Below are 16,983 nucleotides of genomic sequence, written 5' to 3' on the forward strand. Positions count from 1 at the left end.
CAGACTTGAGGAGATTGGCAGCAGTTTCAAATATGGTTGTCACACTGAGAGTCAATAGAGCACCTTTATTTTACTTCTCCCTGTTTTCTCCAGGACAGAACACATGGCTGTGACTGAGTTCACATCACTGTCACAGAAAGGCAATGAAATGAATGTTTACCCAAATGGTCTCATTCAGGCCATTTATTTGTGATCATGGAATTAACATTACATATGTTGGAAAACACATCAGTGTACGTTTTTTAGGGGGCATCTATTCTCTTAGGTGGCATGATGACAGTACACACATGTTTAGTGCTTGTTGTGCAGGAGTTGTTCAGGAGAAAGCTGGTTTGGGCTACCAACAGGTGGAACACTGAGCTCTTACTTGGTTCATGTTGTTCAGGCTTTTTTTTCTGAGCAAGAGCTCTGCATTTAACTCTTCAGACAAACTTACAAGATTCACAACCTAAGAAATAACTTCTACCCTTGGTTTTACTTTCTTCACCTTCCCTGTGGTTGTGCTTTCTTCACTTTCAGCTGGCACTTTTCCCTTTGGAAAATCACGCCTTCAATAAACAAGGAAACCCACGCCAGCATAACTCTCCAGAATTTAATCCCCTTAACAATCCTTTCCCCCAGGATGGCAAATCCAGCCACCATCCCACCAGTAACAAAGTAACAGAAAGACACCCTCATCTCAAATGGCTTAATAGGCAAAGCTGGGGCAGAAAGTTGGGAAAACTAGGGAAGGAGATCAGGAAGAGAGAAGTAACCTTCTACATGCTTCACCAGCCGCAAAACGTTCTGATTAGGCGTCTTGCTTGAAACAGCCAAGCCAGAGGCCTTTGCATGAAACATGTCTTGTGTTGGTAATAACCACAAAGGTGTGCATGGAATTAAAATCTGAAACTGCAATCAATTTGCAGAGGTCACCTGGAGGAGTACGAATACATCAAGCAGGTAATAAACTAACCTCCCTATGGTGCCATGTAGGCAGGGCACACTGTCAGAAAGAAAAAAAGCCATACTTGACAGGATTCAGAGGTTGACACGCAGAGAAGAAAGGTGTGTGTGATGCCTGTGTAAGTACCTATGTGGGACATCTCAAAACACTTCTACACAACAGGTCTAACCCCAGCTCATGCACAGAAGCACAGGCCGTTTTACAAGTCCATACCCTAGATTTTAGGAAACTCCATAAAAACATTTCCAGAGCCAGACCCTGTGCAAAGGCAGCCTCTGGGCTCTGCAAAGCTAACCACTCCTATCGGTACTGCGTGTTTCCAACCTCCCTGCACTGCCCAAGACGCTCGGCAATCAAAGCACAGCCCGAACGAGCTCAAGTCCAGCGGGGAGGCCTGGGGAGCGCAGCAATCACAGCCGGCGCACCCCCCCGTCCCCATTATCTGTGCTGCCCACCTGCATAGCCCTGACGGGAAACCTTCCCATCCCCGCCAGCGTGCTCCTGGGGAGGTTCCTGCAGCGCTCAGCGCCGCGTCCCCGCCGTGCCACCCCAGCCCTGAGTGTGCCACCCCAGCCCTGAGTGCGCCACCCCAGCCCTCAGTGTGCCACCCCAGCCCTGAGTGTGCCACCCCAGCCCTGAGTGTGCCACCCCAGCCCTGAGTGCGCCACCCCAGCCCTGAGTGCGCCACCCCAGCCCTCAGTGCGCCACCCCAGCCCTGAGTGTGCCACCCCAGCCCTGAGTGTGCCACCCCAGCCCTGAGTGTGCCACCCCAGCCCTGAGTGTGCCACCCCAGCCCTGAGTGCGCCACCCCAGCCCTGAGTGCGCCACCCCAGCCCTCAGTGTGCCACCCCAGCCCTGAGTGTGCCACCCCAGCCCTCAGTGTGCCACCCCAGCCCTCAGTGTGCCACCCCCGCCCTCAGTGTGCCACCCCAGCCCTCAGTGTGCCACCCCAGCCCTCAGTGTGCCCCGCGGCTGTCCCGCGGTGCTCCCGCTCCCGGAACCCCACTCCGCCCCGGTTCCGCCCCCCAGCGGTTCCGCCCCGCCCCGGTTCCTCCCTCCAGCGGTTCCGCCCCGCCCCGGTTCCGCCCCGCGCCCCCCGTTGGCTCCGCGTGCGCGGCCGTTGTGCCCCGAGCCGCCCTCGCTGTTGCCGCTCAGTTCGCGACATGGCGCGGTCGCTGGCGCTCCTGCTGCTGCTGCCGGTTCTGCTCGCCGGTACGGCGCTGCCGGGCGGGGCAGGGGAGGCGGTGCCGGGGAGTGGGAGACGGGCCGGTGCCGTGCCCCGGGCAGTCCCGGACCAGGGAAGGGGAAACGTGAAGCGGTGCCGTGCCCCGGGCAGTCCCGGACCAGGGAAGGGGAAACGTGAAGCGGTGCCGTGCCCCGGGCAGTCCCGGACCAGGGAAGGGGAAACGTGAAGCGGTGCCGTGCCCCGGCTGGCTGAGTGGCGCAATCTAAGCCGGGCGCGGGAACCGGCACAGGATGGTCCAGGTCGGGGCCGGGACAGCGGCCGGCCGGGGTGTCGCAGGAGCGGACGGAGACGGGCCGGGGGGTGCCGGGACGGGGCAGGCTCCGGTCGGTGACAGCCGGGGCTGATCCCGCGGAGGTCGGGGGGAGCCGTGCGGGGCCAGGCGCCGTTAACGCTGCTCGCTCTCCATCCGCAGGGCTCCTCTCGTGTCCCGGAGCCATGGCCAGCTACCCGGTGAGTACCGCCCGCCCCCCGCCCTCCCTGCCTCCAGCCAGGCCTCCCGCTGCCCCCGGGCCCTTCCAGGTCTGGGGGTCTGCGCCTGCCCTGGCTCTGGCGCCGAGCAGGGGTCTCTCCCCACAGCCGAGGGGCCCGGGAGGCTGCTGGCTCCGCAGCGCACCAGCCTGGCGGTGCTTGTCTCTTACCATCTCCACCTGCATTGCCCTTCATGGGGACTCGCTGTCCGTGCGTCCCGCTGATGCTCAGAGGTCGGAAGGGCTGCGCTGTGGGGCACACGTATGTCCTGACACCACAGCGTCTCGGTTCTAGAGGACAGGTGTCTGCTAGGGAGGGCAGGAGCCTCCCTTGGGATGAAAAAATGTAGACACCCCCTCCCTCCGAATTATTATAATTCTGAAATCAAGGGGCTCTCAGGCAGAGATCTGGGGATAGGAATAACAGTTCTTTACTAGTATAACCAGGCAAACAAACAACAATAACTACAGCATTAACACCAAAACAGAACCAGGGGCCCTGTGACAGCTTTCTCGGCTGAGATGGGATGGAGGAGAGGCTTTGCTTCACAAACCCCCTCGGGTGGGCAGTCCCGGTGCTCCTGCAGGGCTCTGAGGAACACCCGGCTGGAACAGCAGGGATGAGCTGAGATCCTGGGCTGGTGGCTGAGGTGGATCAGCAGGGATGAGCTGAGATCCTGGGCCGGTGGATGAGGTGTATCAGCAGGGATGAGCTGAGATCCTGGGCTGGTGGCTGAGGTGGAACAGCAGGGATGAGCTGAGATCCTGGGCTGGTGGCTGAGGTGTATCAGCAGAGGGATGAGCTGAGATCCTGGGCCGGTGGATGAGGTGTATCAGCAGGGATGAGCTGAGATCCTGGGCTGGTGGCTGAGGTGGATCAGCAGCTCCGCGGCGGTGCCTGGCACTGCCACACGTCCTGGCAGGACAGGGGGTGCGAGGCCACCAACAAAGAGGGGAGAAGAAGCAGCTCCATCTGGGTGATGGCGAAATTCCCTTTTCCCCACCGCAACAGCTCTGCGCCCAACGTATCCTTCCCGAAGCTGAAGAAAGCCCGCCAAACTGTCCCCACCTTCCCCTTTTTCCTGCCCCCTTCCCCCCATGGGCCCGGCCGAACTCTTTGTTTTTTCTCAAGCACCCACGAAATACCCGCAGTTAGGTTTTCCCCGAAACTAATGGGTAAAAATTCCACAGGCAAGCCAGAATTAAAGAAAAACACCTAACCCCCAACACACAGCTAAGCCGTGCCAGGCAGTAGGAGCCAAGCCTCAAGTGACAGATTCTCGTAAGAGCATGAAAGATAATGTGGCACTTTAAAATGCTGTGCCAGCTCCCGTTGGACGCCTCTGTGCATGCCAGGATTCCCCAGAAGCTGAGCAGAAGCCTGTTTCAAATGGTGTAACTTCTTTTGTACCTGTCTTCCCTAGCCTGACTGCTCCAGGTATGCGAAGTATGCGTGTCCAAGGGACTACCATCCAGTTTGTGGCACTAATGGAGAGACCTATGGAAACGAGTGTGTTCTCTGCCTTGCTAACAGGTAGTCAATTCTGTCCTTCCCTTCCCTATACGCAAGCAGAACGTTCACCCTGACATTCCAGAAAACTGATGGATAATTTACTGGCTTTGGATCATTTGTACTGTTGCGCTGCAGTTTCAGCAGTGTCCCTCCAGCCGTGTAAAATCTGTGCAACAGATTTTATTGTGATAGCTGTAAATGGGTTCGATTTGATTCAGTCAGCTGGATGTACTGAATATTTGTATTAGTAATTCCTGAGAAGGAGCATCTTGGAAGGAGGTTGCCTGTCATGTTCATACAATGTCATAGTACCAGTAAATATAATGCCAGACCCTCAAACACTTTTCATCGGAAAACATGAAAGATCCCACCCAAAATGCAGCTTTACATATAGGATATTTATGTTCAAAATCCCTTCTTTCACAAAGAAGAGTAAGAATGCTAAATGTTAAGAGAAAATACTATTTTGCCTTCAGGTTGTCTAAAAATCAAGAAGACTGCCTGATATTTGAGAGAAGGTATTTTATTATTTAATAATTTAATAATTTTTAAAAACATTTAAAACACAAAGAATCAAGTGGGCATTATTACTCCCCATTACAATTGACTGGAAACCTTTATAGAGCAGTCTCTCAGTACAAACTGGGAAGAACTGTTGTGAATAGAATTATGATGGTAAAAGGCAATTTATCTGTTTCCAGCAGAAGGTATAAGTGAGAGTAGCAGAACAGCAGCGAGGGGAGCTTAAAAAATGGCGAGCCAACAGATCTCAAGAAAGGCAAGGCTGAAACAGATTTCTGACTTTGAGGCAGAGGAAAGATTAATTCTGACCAGATGATCTACAAAATTCAAACGGCCAAGATAAAAGAAACATAGGCCAAAATAAGGAAAGTGAAAAACATATCAAAGGACACTCAAGGTAATATTGTAAAGAAAGTGCTGAAGTGTGTCATGCAGATCTGCAGAATTTGGTAACACTTTCACCAGAGCACAGCACAAACAGCCCAAGCAAGTGACAAACTGCAAAGAAAATGGGTAAACCTACAGTGAGTAAAAAAAAAGAAAAGTAATCAAAATTCACACAGAGTAGAATCTGTTAAAAGGGAATAAAAGAGGTTCTGGCATGTTATGTATTAGAAGCCTACGCATCTTTCCTGCCTCAAGTGATGTTGGAATAAGTTATTAAGTGATTGGCTTTGTACATAGCCAGAGGTAAAGAGGAATGTAAGCAAAGCAGATACAGATTTGTCAGAAATAATCCGATCAAATCCATGAGATTTAGTTTTTTGGCACGATAACTGGCCAAACAGAGTAGGAAGAAATAGAAGTATTGGTGCATGACATTAATAAGGCAGTTTACATTATCTCCACTTGACATTCACATAAGCAGACAAATAGTTATTCAGCTGAAATTGTTAAAGGATGAAGTCACAGAAGTTTGAAATGCTGTGGTTCAAAAGCGGCAATCAGCATTTTACATTTGAAAGATCTATTATATTTTATATAATAAAAATTGTAAAATGGCATGGATATGGTGATCCATGCAGGATAATATAAAAATTTCCAGGGATCTGGAGAAATGGAGTACAGTAAAAGACGAAGAGAAGTGCTGAGTATTGCCCTTAAGAGAGTGCAAATCCATATTGTGGAGATAGAGACAGGAGAGTATCTCATGACCTAAACATTATCTTTGATCCTTTCAGAGCAGAAAGATGGGCTTTGAGATCCAGCCTTACATTTCTAGGATGCTTCATTTTTTTAGGCATGATCCCTCAGTTCCACATGGATGCATGGCAGATTCCTGAATACAGCATTGCAGACAGAACAAAGGGTTCTCCAGTCACATCTGCTACTAATTTCAACTCCTTAAGTAATTCCTTCAGTAATTAGTGATGGGGCTTATGTCTTTTTAGTATAAGATGTAAAAGTACATGTTTTTTGTGATACAGGGGGTTAAATCCAATTATACACAAAAGATAGAATTTTCTCATAACCATCCTTTTTTGCTGTCTTCTTACATGCTCAGAAACATGTATTTTGGTCTGAAGAGACACAGGGTGGTTAGATACTCTCCTGATGGTTTTTCTTTTATAGTTGAGTATTAGTTGAGTATTAGGGGCCCTTCTAGTTCAGTCTGGAGTTGTTGTTGTAAAGTGTTTGACTTGGCACGAACACAACACAGATAAAACTTTTTTCTTTATTGGAGGAATTTCAGCTTTGAAAAACAGTCCATAATCATAAGAAAGGGTCATTCAACTCCCAGGTAATCTAAGGTACGTACAGTCTGTCACACTTCTTAGGAGGACAGAACAAAGGGATTTTTCTGCCCTATTTAGCAAGCTGCATGACCAGTTGCTGAAATAGTGTAATGTGGCCATATAGAAACAGATATAGGGATGCATCTGGTACTAAATTACAAAACAGTCACTTCTCAATTAACTTGGGGTGATTCTCAGTTGCCATCTTGCACGTTTGTTCTAGCCCTTATTTAACCCCATGAAGGGACTTACTGGAGGGAGTTATACTTCCTGAAGGCCAAGACAGATCTGTCCATGTGCTCTTTTAGCCATGAGGGACTGTGTGGGCACCTGGGGAGCTCTGTGTGAATGGAGTGCTGCAGAAGAGGTTGCTGCAGTTGATCCATGAAAACATGAGACAACTGGAGCAAAGGTGCAGCACAAACCCTCCCCATCCTGGCTGTGCAGTGACGCCCCTTAACTGTAAGACCAAAGCTGGTTTTCCTCCCTACTTTTTCTTTTTTTTTTTTTTTTTTTTTTTTTCCTTTTAAAGCTTAGATTTACTCGTTCTTAAGTGGGTGCTCAAATGTGAATCCCAGGTCTCTTCCACACTCAGTGTCCAGTAGCAATGACAACATCTGATCTTAGTTTAAACCTAGTCTGACAGCAACACACACTCTTTGGAAATAGATGCAGTGGCTTGAGCTGTCTCTGCAGGGTTTAGTGTGAGAGCTGTCCTTCAGCTAGAACTTCTCCTTACCTCCTTACTGGCGTTTTACATCCCCTGGCCTTGATTTTGCCTTCCATATTCCTGATCTGCTCCACTAATTTCTGGCTAAAAGATCCCTGATAAAACTGTTAGTACAGATTAACCCTGCTTTTGAGTAAACATAAGTCTCTTGAATTTCATGAGGAGTAAACCAGCTTGATTCTATTAAGATAAGGAAACAAACTGATAGTCTGGAACAATTTGCATTCTATTACTTTCTTTTTCTGTCTGCATTTGCCTGGTAAATTGAGTTTTGCAAATTACGCACCCCAAAATACTGTTTATAGGACTTGTAAAGAAAACCAAATCAGTGTTCCCAAACTAAGGAGTACTTGGCTAAAATTTCCTTGAAGAAGATTCCACCATTCAGAGAACCACACACATTCAAAATGTAGTGAAGCCTCAGATGCAGGGGTGCATCAGGATGCACCCCTTCCCACTGAATTCCCATGTGAAAGGGGGAAATATTGTAAGCATTAGAACTGGTTTGTACCAGTTTAACAAAGTTTAACTTTTATTAGTGCTTTGTAATGGACATATTAGTTCTCATGGTGAGATCTGTCATGTGGTTTGACAGTTCTCAGACTTGTGGATGGCTTTATCAGGTTTTTATAGGTAACAAAGCCTGTGGTAAGTTACTCACTCTGTGTGTGTGATTCATAAACTTTTGCATCATGGTTACTTTGTGGTAATGCTTTTACAGTAAGTGATGCAATTAATGCATCACTGCATTTAATTGAACCCATAGAAAGACATGAGGGAGTCCACTTTATAAAATCTGTCTGTAAAATTCAAGTAGTGTTCCTCTTCTAATGTATTTTTCTTCTGTTTGCAGAGAAGATAACACAAATATAGAAATTCTTCGAAGGGGACATTGCTGATATGAGAGACGGCCACTTGTCAAGAAAATAAGAGGCTCACAGACAATCCAAATGGAAGCAATGCCTTAATTGTACCTTTTATGTAGCCTTAATAAACAAGCTTGCATATTTAAAGTACGTTTACTGTATTAAAACCAGTGGTTGTAAACATATCCACAGTACAGTTATAACCTGAACCCTGATTTATTTTCTTACTAAAGATGGAAAGAGATGTCCCGACTCTGTAACAGTAGGTCAGTTGTCCAGGGAAGGGATTGAGTGTACTGAGGAAGGAAATTAATGGGTGCCAAGCGCCATTCCCACAGCTCTGCCTGGAATCAAAGAGGCAGTGCTCTTTGGTTCTGGAATATTCCGAGCCCACAGGTGCTAGTGACTCCTGGAGAGCCACTGGAGGGGTTTCCTGTGGTGGCTACCAAACTGGTGATGGTGACCTGACACATACCAAGCCTCTGCCCCTGGCTCCCTACCTGCAGGTCCTGCTGGTACCAGTGACCTGGACACCCTGTACTCTTGCTGCAAGTAAGGGCTGTTTTGGAATGCTGGAGGCATGGGCAGGGGGCATGCATTGCCCTCCGGATCTCCGTCCCTCTGGGCATTGCTCCTTGGGGCCGTGATGTCACCGCCTGGCTGGCACCCATGAGCCACTTCCTGTGGCAAACATCAAAGCAAAATTGGAAAGCTCAAGACTCCTGCCAAGGGGTGCACTCCGGAGTGATTCTGGTGGGCCTTCCTATAGGGAGGGCGTGCAAGAACTGGGGTTTGGTCCTCTCTCTGTTCTTATCCTGGATATGGGCACATATCCTGGGTTTATTCCTTTCTGTTCCACTGAACACTCGTTCTTTGTGTGTTGATTGAAATTAACCGTGACTGGGTTGACCTGTGGTGCTTGGTAATACACAGGTGGCTTCTGCCTTTGATCTCAGCCAAGCAGCACCTGCTCTGTCCCTGGCCCCAGACCACAGCTTTGTCAGGCTTTGCTGGGCAGCAGCACTGCAGGCAGAGATGTACAGCATATTTGATGCCTGAGGAACGTTCTCAGGTCAGTGACTTTGGGTTTGAAAAACAATAATGTTTTTGCCTTACAGTTCCTTTAAAGGATCAAAACTATCCTTACCTTCCAGCACATGCCCGCTTTCATTTTCTTTGAGCAAAGGCTAATTGCTAATAGAGGAATGTCATGTGTGGCACAACTGGAGGGCTGGAAGCAAAAAGAAAGCCAAAGCAGTAGTGTACCCCATTTGGGTGTTTATGAAGCTTTATAGCTGAAAAGGATGGTGAATTTCAGTATGATGGATTTAATTTTTTAAGTTAAAACTGTACATTACATTTAGGACCATGTTGAGAGCATTATCCAAACACATCTTGAACTCAGTCTTGGTGCTTCCTGGGGAGCCTGTTTCAGTGCCCAACTGCCCTCTGTGTGAAGAACCTTTTCCTAATATCCAACCTAAACCTCCCCTGACACACCTCAATATAACTTATAAACAGATTCACAGCATAATTCAAAATACAGTGTCATAGAAGGATGTTATTGTAATATTTAGACATCAACAACCTTATGGCAAGCATTCCCACCCATTAGCTTATTACACGTGTGTGAGGCTAAAAAGGAGTTATGCTAGCTGAACGGCATGATTGTGAATCAAGAAAGGATCTTTTTTTTCTGTCTGAGCTCAGGTAGTTGAAAAATATTTTGATTGATTAAGATTTTATGATGTTTTTTAGCTTCACAGGATCTGCACAGTCCTGGTCTCACTGGGAGGAGAATGTGCAGCCATCCATACAGATCAAAGGAAGGTCAGAAGATGTCTTACTGGCTTTTGCTAATGAAATGTGGAGATGAATGGATTTTTTCCCCTGGTTGAGTTACAAGAAGAGATTTTTTTTTAACTGATTAAATCCCCAACTCTCCCTCCTGAAGAATTTTCATTGTTTTTAAATTTTCCCAGGAAACATGTTTTTAATAGCCCCCTGAACTCCACGTTCTGTTGCTCAGCAGGCACACTGTGTGTGTGTGTGTGTGTGTGTGTGTGTGTGTGTTTTCTGGGACAGCTGGGCTCCAGCTCCCAGCTGTGGTAGTTTGGAAGTGCTCAGCCCCATGCTTCAGGCACCCTTGGAAGGGTGTGCAGGCTTTCCCCATCAGAGGTGTAACTGGTTAGTTACCTGCCCACTAGTATCTAGAGGAAAAGAGAAATCTCTCCTGGGTGACACAGGACCGTGGGCAAGAGCAGAAAGGAAAGCCATGTCTGGATCCCATGGGAGACAGAATGAAGAGCTTGGATTTGTGGATTTCCAGTTTGCTCTCTAGGCGGCAGCATTTGTTTTCTTTTAAAGCTCATTTTGTGCTTTCAATAGGGGTGTAGGAAAGGCTTTTTATTCATCATTATCGTTTGAATGCATAAACGTTCTGTTAGGAGCTGTTTGTTTTCAACTGTACTATTATTGTTAGTGTCATTGACACACAGTCAATTTCATTTATTTGGCAAAGCTGACTTGCTTTTTCCTGGTCGTTGAATGCAAGTATGTTTCTTTGGAGGACACTCTGTGATACACAATTTGGTAGAAGCCTTATTCTGTGGGCAGATGGCTCACAGATGAAGCTGTGGCATTCATTTTCATGTGTAGGATTGCACTGGCTTCTATCTAAGCCTTGTGATTTTCAAGCTGGTAATGTAGCAACTGCTTCATTTTCTAAACTCCAAGCATCTCTAGAAGTAGCAGAGGTTTCTGGACAGGGAGTTCTTAGCTAGATAACCTAAGGAAAAAAACCCAACTTTTCTCTGTGAAAGTGCCTCATCTTTTTCACTGAGGAAAAATTAAGCCTTTTAAGTGCTTCTTCTGTCAACTGGTGAGAAATTATACAAGAATTTGGTACATGTGTTTAATCTTACCTTTTAAGTTCTGAATATTTCTTCCTGACATTAGGTGGAAAAGTATTTAGAGTTGACCTAAAGCTGGTCCTACACAAGCTAGTCTGTTCCAGCTTCCCCAGTGAAAAACCCTACTGTGAAGCACTCTGGAGCAGAGAATAGGGCTGGGACTGAGATCCTAACTTCTCTAATAATATCTTGTGTCACTGTAGATTCTGTGGGATATTGCAGCAAGCTCCAAGCTGCTGCACTGGAAGGGCCTGGGTTCTCTGGAAGTCCTTTCTTATCTGCCAGTGGATATCCAGCAATTTGCAGATATCTGCAAACAGACAATTGAAGTGAACCCTCTCTCTTCATTTGAAGAGCATCTGTCAAAGAGGAGGGCCTTCTGTAGGGGGCTTTGGGGCTATTGTACTGTAGCTATCTGCATGCACACTCTTACCTTCTGGTAACCTTTGGAAAACTCCAGATAGCTTGCTTCTCTCCTAATTTCTAAAAATCAGCTTTTCATTTGCATGGGATTCATAGCTTCTCTTGCCCCGCAATGTTTCTGCCTTCCTTAGGCCTGTGGTAGGAGACATAAATACAGCGGGATGCACAAAGCTGTAGTGAAATGGGAGATTGTGAATGGGGGGTCACATCAATGGTTAAGTTTATCTGCTAAGAATCATAGAATCATGTAGGTTAGAAAAGACCTTTAAGATCATCAGCTGTAAACCTGACACTGCCAAGTCCCACTAAGCTGTGTTACCAAATGTAACTGAATGTAAATCCTGACAATCAAGCAAAATGCAAGTTGTGTCCCTGGTGCTTTCTCTGACTGCCAGCTTGCCCTCTGCCCAGAGGATGCATCAATCCCCTTGGCCAGACCACTGAAAAAGACACTGAACAGGGCTGGCCCCAACACTGAGCCCTGGGGAACCCCACTAGTGACCATCCACTAGCTGGACCTAACCCCATTCACCGGCACGCTCTGGGTCCTGCCACCCAGACAGTTTTTTATGTGGCAAACAGTGCACCCATCCATGCCATGACCAGCCAGTTTCTCCAGGAATTTAGGGATCTGCAGCCATAATCAAAGTTTATAATTTGACTATCTATTGAGAGCTAGATAGTATTCATGTCAGAATCAAATAGGACAAGACAATAAGCAAAGTCATCTCCATGGATCAGCCAAAGTAAAGATTTCCTAAACTCTGGGCATAAAAGTCTGTAAACTCCTAGTACCACCTGTTGCTACGTGATTGAACCCAAAAAGAGAAAGAACCTGCATATTTTGGGGACTTCTCCCACTCCTACACAGAGAAAGAAAGCTATCTTTTAAAAAAGTTATCAGAAGAGGAAAAGGAGGTTTTTAACTCTGAAAATAAAACTGTTTGGGCTCATGAGGAGGGAAAAACCAATTTATTGTCCCCTGACAAACATTTCCTTTGGACTCTGCCATGGACCAATAAGGGAAAAAACCCACACATAAGTAATAATGGGCTAGAATAGGGACCTTGTACACATGCAAGTATTTTGTTTAATACCAGAAAAAAAAATATTTCCCATGAGGAATAATAGAACAGAAACATGTAGAGTTTTTAGGAACGACATTCTTCAAGATGTTCACAATTCCACTGCTCACAATCCTAAGCCACCTGACCTAGAGGTTGGACGAGAGACCTGGAGAGGTAATATCCACCTCACTTATTCTGCAGTTTGCAATAGCAAGAGGCAGGTGAATTTGCAACCAGCACCTGTGCTGCCCAAAGTCGGGTGTTATCAGAACCACCAGAGCCACCCCAACAGGTCTGACTGCTTATGAGAAAGCACCTCAGTTATCTGGAGTGCTGTGTGTAGGTGCACAGCAGAAAAATGCCTCTGAGCCCTCTGCCTAGCTTCCCATCTCTTGCATTCAATTTCCTTGGGTGAAAACATCAGGAAATTAGTGTTTAGGGTCAACAGTCTGCCATTAGGGAGTGATAAAAGTACTTTATTCAGAACAGATAAAACACTTCCAGAGACTCAAGAAAGCCTCCAGGTCTTCAGAATGACAGGACTGAAAAACATCTGGCAGAGACCAGCAGGCTGTGAGCAGTTACACACCAGGTGTCTCCTGTGTGTCCCTACTCCCAGGCCACCAACATTTCCAATGCAACAGCAGGCTGGGCGCAGAGAGCAGAGCTGGCCCTTGGTGTATTTTATTTTTCCCATGGCTCACGTTTGCCATGGTCAGGCACACAAGTCAGCAAATCCATTTCTATGTGCAGAACAGGTGAATGGCCAACAGAGGTTAGAATTAGTATCTTGCTAAAAGGATACCTACTAAGTGAAGTACATTTCAAGGGAAGCAGACTCTGGAAACCCCTGACAGTCTGTTCCAGTGTTCCCTTGCCATGCAGACAGGCCTGTGCTGGACAGCAGGAGCAGCACAGGGGACACAGCTCTCCAGTGGGCTCCCTGAGCTCAGCCCTGCCATGCCCACCCCACTGAGCAGGGCTTTCTGTGGCCAGGCCAGAGACCTAAGAAACAGGAGACATGGCCCTACATAAAGACCCCCCTGGATAGGATCCTTCTAGCCAGGACTAGGCCTAGGACAAGGAACAGCCTTTGAAGAAGGGAGAAAAACCCACCCAGAGAAGCCAGAAAGACTGGCTGTATATAGCACCAGCCAGCCAAGAGATGGGCACAGAGACACTTGGAGCAACATGAGAGCAATCCCACGCCAGTGGCAGAAGCTTTCTTTCTGCTTCAAACAGCCTCAGATTGGCAGTGAGCCTCCAGAACCTGCCCTTGCCGCTGATGGGAACTGTCCCCCCCAGCCTTGGGTGTCCCCCAAACCACTTCCCTCCAGCAGGACAAGGTGCTAAAAGACGTGCTGTGACAAGAGTGTGACTTCCCTGAGCAGTGGTGCAGGTACAGCTTCGTTAGCTCAGGTTTCTCAGGCTGTTTGTGCTTGTTTGAGCCTGCTGGGCTCTCCCATGGGTTGAGCACTCTCCAGCTGCTTGCCTGTGCAGCACTGCACCCTGCTCAATATTCCTTCCCTGGAAAGCACCCCCATCCTCCAGCCCAGTCACCATACCCTGAGTGACATGGCAAGGGCGCCCTCTCCATCCTGGAGCCTCTCTGCCAGGCACACTAGACACAGCCAACCCTGCGACAAGGGGGTGCCTGAGCCCCCAGAGCTGCAGCAGGGGGACATCCCAGCAGCAGGGGATGTCCCACTGAGGATGACCCACTCCCTGGGGTGATGAGGCAGTCAGAGCAATGAGGAAGGCATCTGTGAGTGCTTCTATTGTGCTCTCTCAGCTGTCCCTATGGCCAGCTATGCAGACAAGACTGTGGGCAGCTAGCATCCTTTGTGAGTGCCACCTTCCCCAAAGCCCATTTTAGCAACCAGGTTTCTAAAGGGAAGAAAAATTTTGAAGTTAATTGCTTAGGGCCCTTGAAGCCACTTCCTGACACCCAGCAGAGTCTCCATTATGTTCATTGTCAGCTCTGCAAGTCATTCTAGTTGTCTGCCGGTGTCACAGGGCACCACAGGTGCTGACACAGGGGCTGTGGTGTGTGTCACACAGAGATGACCCATCCTGCTCATCACCTGTGGCAATGCCCCAGCAGCTGGTGGCACCAGAGCTGCCTCTCCACAGGTGCCTGCCCAAACTGGTCCAACAGAAACCACAGGCTGCCAGCTGCATGGCACTGCTGCCATGAGCTGGGCACAAGGGCCAGGCACCTGGGGCTCCTCGGCGTGGGACAGCACAGCAGAAAACGTGGTCCTGGACCCTCATGGTGAAGGCTGAGGAAAGTCAGGAATGGTCAGCACCTGTGCTCGCCCTGCTGAGACCCTCGAAGTAGGTCTTCAGGATTGCATTCCTGCTGCAACTGAGTGCACAATACTGGTGGCAGGCAAGTGTTTGGACACAGCTCTTCCCTGACTGGGGGGGCATAAAGTCCCTTCATTGACCTTGAAGTATTTGACTTGAAGTATTTGATCACTGAAGTATTTGGGTCAGGACCTCCAAAACTAGGCAGCTTCAGCCTAGAGATTCACAACAGAGCAGATTTCAGCGGATATTTTCCAGCCTCCCGTCTCCCTGACTTGCTCCCTAGAAAGTGCACAGCCATCCGAGTCTGGGGAAGGGCTCGCTCCCCTGTACATTCCCCTGGCACCCCCAGGGCGGAGAGCAGATCTGCAGCTCTACTCTGTCCTCCCTCCCTGCCTCTCACCAGCGGCGGAGCCCGTGTTTCCCTGGGCTGGGCAGGGCAGCAGCTCCCCGGTGTGATGATGCCCTGCCGGCTGTCCCTGCGTGCTGCAGCACGTTCTGCCTACCAGCTATGGCAGAGCTGCTGAAAATCCTCCCGGCAAGGAACTGCACCTATCAACTCCCGCTTTAGTCACTTCAAAACTATCTGGTTAGTGAGAGTAGGGAGGAAGACTGTACCCCAGGCAGAGATTGCACATGGAAATACCAATGAGATGACAGTGTTCTCTGAGAAGTACAGGAACAACGGGAGGAATAATAAAACACTGCCGTTTCCATCCACACAACTGTATCCCACGGACAGACTGAAGGCAGGGATCCTATTGGAAGTCACATCTGATTAGTATCTGTCTGGCCTGGATCCGTTCTGCTGCTGAGGAGAGACAGGCTGAACCCTGCCCACTAAAACCAAAGGGAAATGAATGATGGAAAGAGCAGAAGGGGCAGCTGCTAAGCCCAGGCAAACAGCCCTGCTCCAGCAGCAAGGAGCCACCTGTGCCCACCTCCTCTTCCCCCTGCCCAGGGCACGGTCTGGGTAAGCACGGTGTGCTGCTGGTTCTTGGGGTGCAACCAATGTTGCTGCTCTCCTAGGGAAAAAACTGATCAAATTTGACTCAGTCAAATTCTTGTGTGTTGGGATGTCCAACAAAGCCAATTGCCAGCTGAACCCTGAAGAACAACCAATCTCTTTGGCTGTTCTGGGGCAAGTGGGGTATGGAGGTAGAAGTCTCATCTGGTTAGCCGCAGGAGTTGTCCTGTGAGTCAGTACTGGCTAGTTAGAAAATGCTTCTCTAACTGAATGTAAGCCAAAATATTCTGTAAAGCCTTGTTTCCAACCACATTTTTTTTGGATTAGTGGCCAAAAAACCCCAGCACATGAGGAAAAAAAACCCTAAAACAACACTGGAAAACAAAACAGAAGATGGCTTTTGAGGTTTTCCTTTGCATTGGGATGTTCAGAAGGAGAAGGGAAGCTCTTGCGCTCTCTCTGACACTTGGGTTGGGGTGGAATCTGGAAAGCACATATTTTTATTAATTCACATACTCAGAAAAGGGAAAAAAAATCTCTATGTAATCCCCAGACAAGGGGTGCTGGTTCTAAGCCTCATTTTCAGGAAAGAAAACATGGCAAAATTCGAGAGAAACACATGCATAAAAAGGAGGAAATATGAACAAATCAGAAAAGCTATGTTATATCCCGTTCTATCCTGACGGCTTGACAAGTTGCTTCCCCCGCTCTCATTTCCATGGTTTTTTCCATTCTGTCTCCATGCAGCGTTAAGGGGACAACAACGGGGTCAGGATGGGCATGAGCTGTGTGTGGAATGCCCACCCCACCTCCCCCCCAAAAGTGACTTCAGTCAATATCTCCCCATGGAGCAGCACGGATGATATTCAAGCCTCTGCGAGAGGGGTCCGGAGGAGCAGGGTGCTGAATGCAGGCTGCAGCTGCAAACCCCTCCCTACAATGCCACACTGTTATGCAAAATTGTCAAGTGCACATCACAACAGCTGTACTTCTCAACAGGAAAAAACTCTCTGTCATGTGCCTGGATGCACCCTTCATTTTCTTTCTATTTTATCTAATTCTGCTGACAAAGGACATCCTCTGGGGACAGGATCTCTTCGTATCAGGTGAGGCATAAATTCCAGCAGTACTTCGACCCTCTCCCAGGAGGAGAAATGGGGCCTAAACATTTCAGAAAAGGTCAGAAAAGCATTAACATGTGCCAGCCAGATGTGAACAGATTTGTGACATGACTTTCACACTGTCACTGCAGGACTCTGGAACCATTTCAATGGGGTG

The 16,983-nt window shown here is 48.2% G+C and overlaps 1 protein-coding gene and 1 long non-coding RNA gene across 4 annotated transcripts in view; one reads left to right on the forward strand and one right to left on the reverse strand.

Annotated features, from left to right (window-relative positions):
* Positions 1-1,986, reverse strand: part of LOC147653071 (uncharacterized) — a 30,684-nt gene extending 28,698 nt beyond the window's left edge. The window contains exon 1 of the long non-coding RNA XR_015287560.1: positions 1,402-1,986. This is a non-coding gene — a long non-coding RNA (uncharacterized LOC147653071). The remainder of the gene's footprint in view (positions 1-1,401) is intronic.
* Positions 1,987-2,020: 34 nt separating this feature from the next.
* On the forward strand, positions 2,021-8,173 carry SPINK2 (serine peptidase inhibitor Kazal type 2). Of its 3 annotated transcripts, none has more exons than XM_086891541.1 (4): positions 2,021-2,158; positions 2,605-2,642; positions 4,084-4,193; positions 8,014-8,173. In XM_086891541.1, exons 1-4 carry the CDS (start codon positions 2,110-2,112, stop codon positions 8,057-8,059), a joined length of 243 nt encoding a protein of 80 aa, XP_086747667.1. In that variant the 5' UTR covers positions 2,021-2,109; the 3' UTR covers positions 8,060-8,173. The 3 variants fall into 3 exon arrangements, with proteins under 3 accessions (XP_086747667.1, XP_086747668.1, XP_086747669.1); XM_086891542.1 differs by lacking the exon at positions 8,014-8,173 and adding an exon at positions 4,874-5,091; XM_086891543.1 differs by lacking the exon at positions 8,014-8,173 and adding an exon at positions 4,877-5,091.
* The last annotated feature ends 8,810 nt before the right edge of the window (positions 8,174-16,983 follow it).

Source organism: Cyanistes caeruleus, chromosome 5 (assembly GCF_971803275.1).
Source record: "Cyanistes caeruleus chromosome 5, bCyaCae1.hap1.1, whole genome shotgun sequence".
NCBI lineage: Eukaryota > Metazoa > Chordata > Aves > Passeriformes > Paridae > Cyanistes > Cyanistes caeruleus.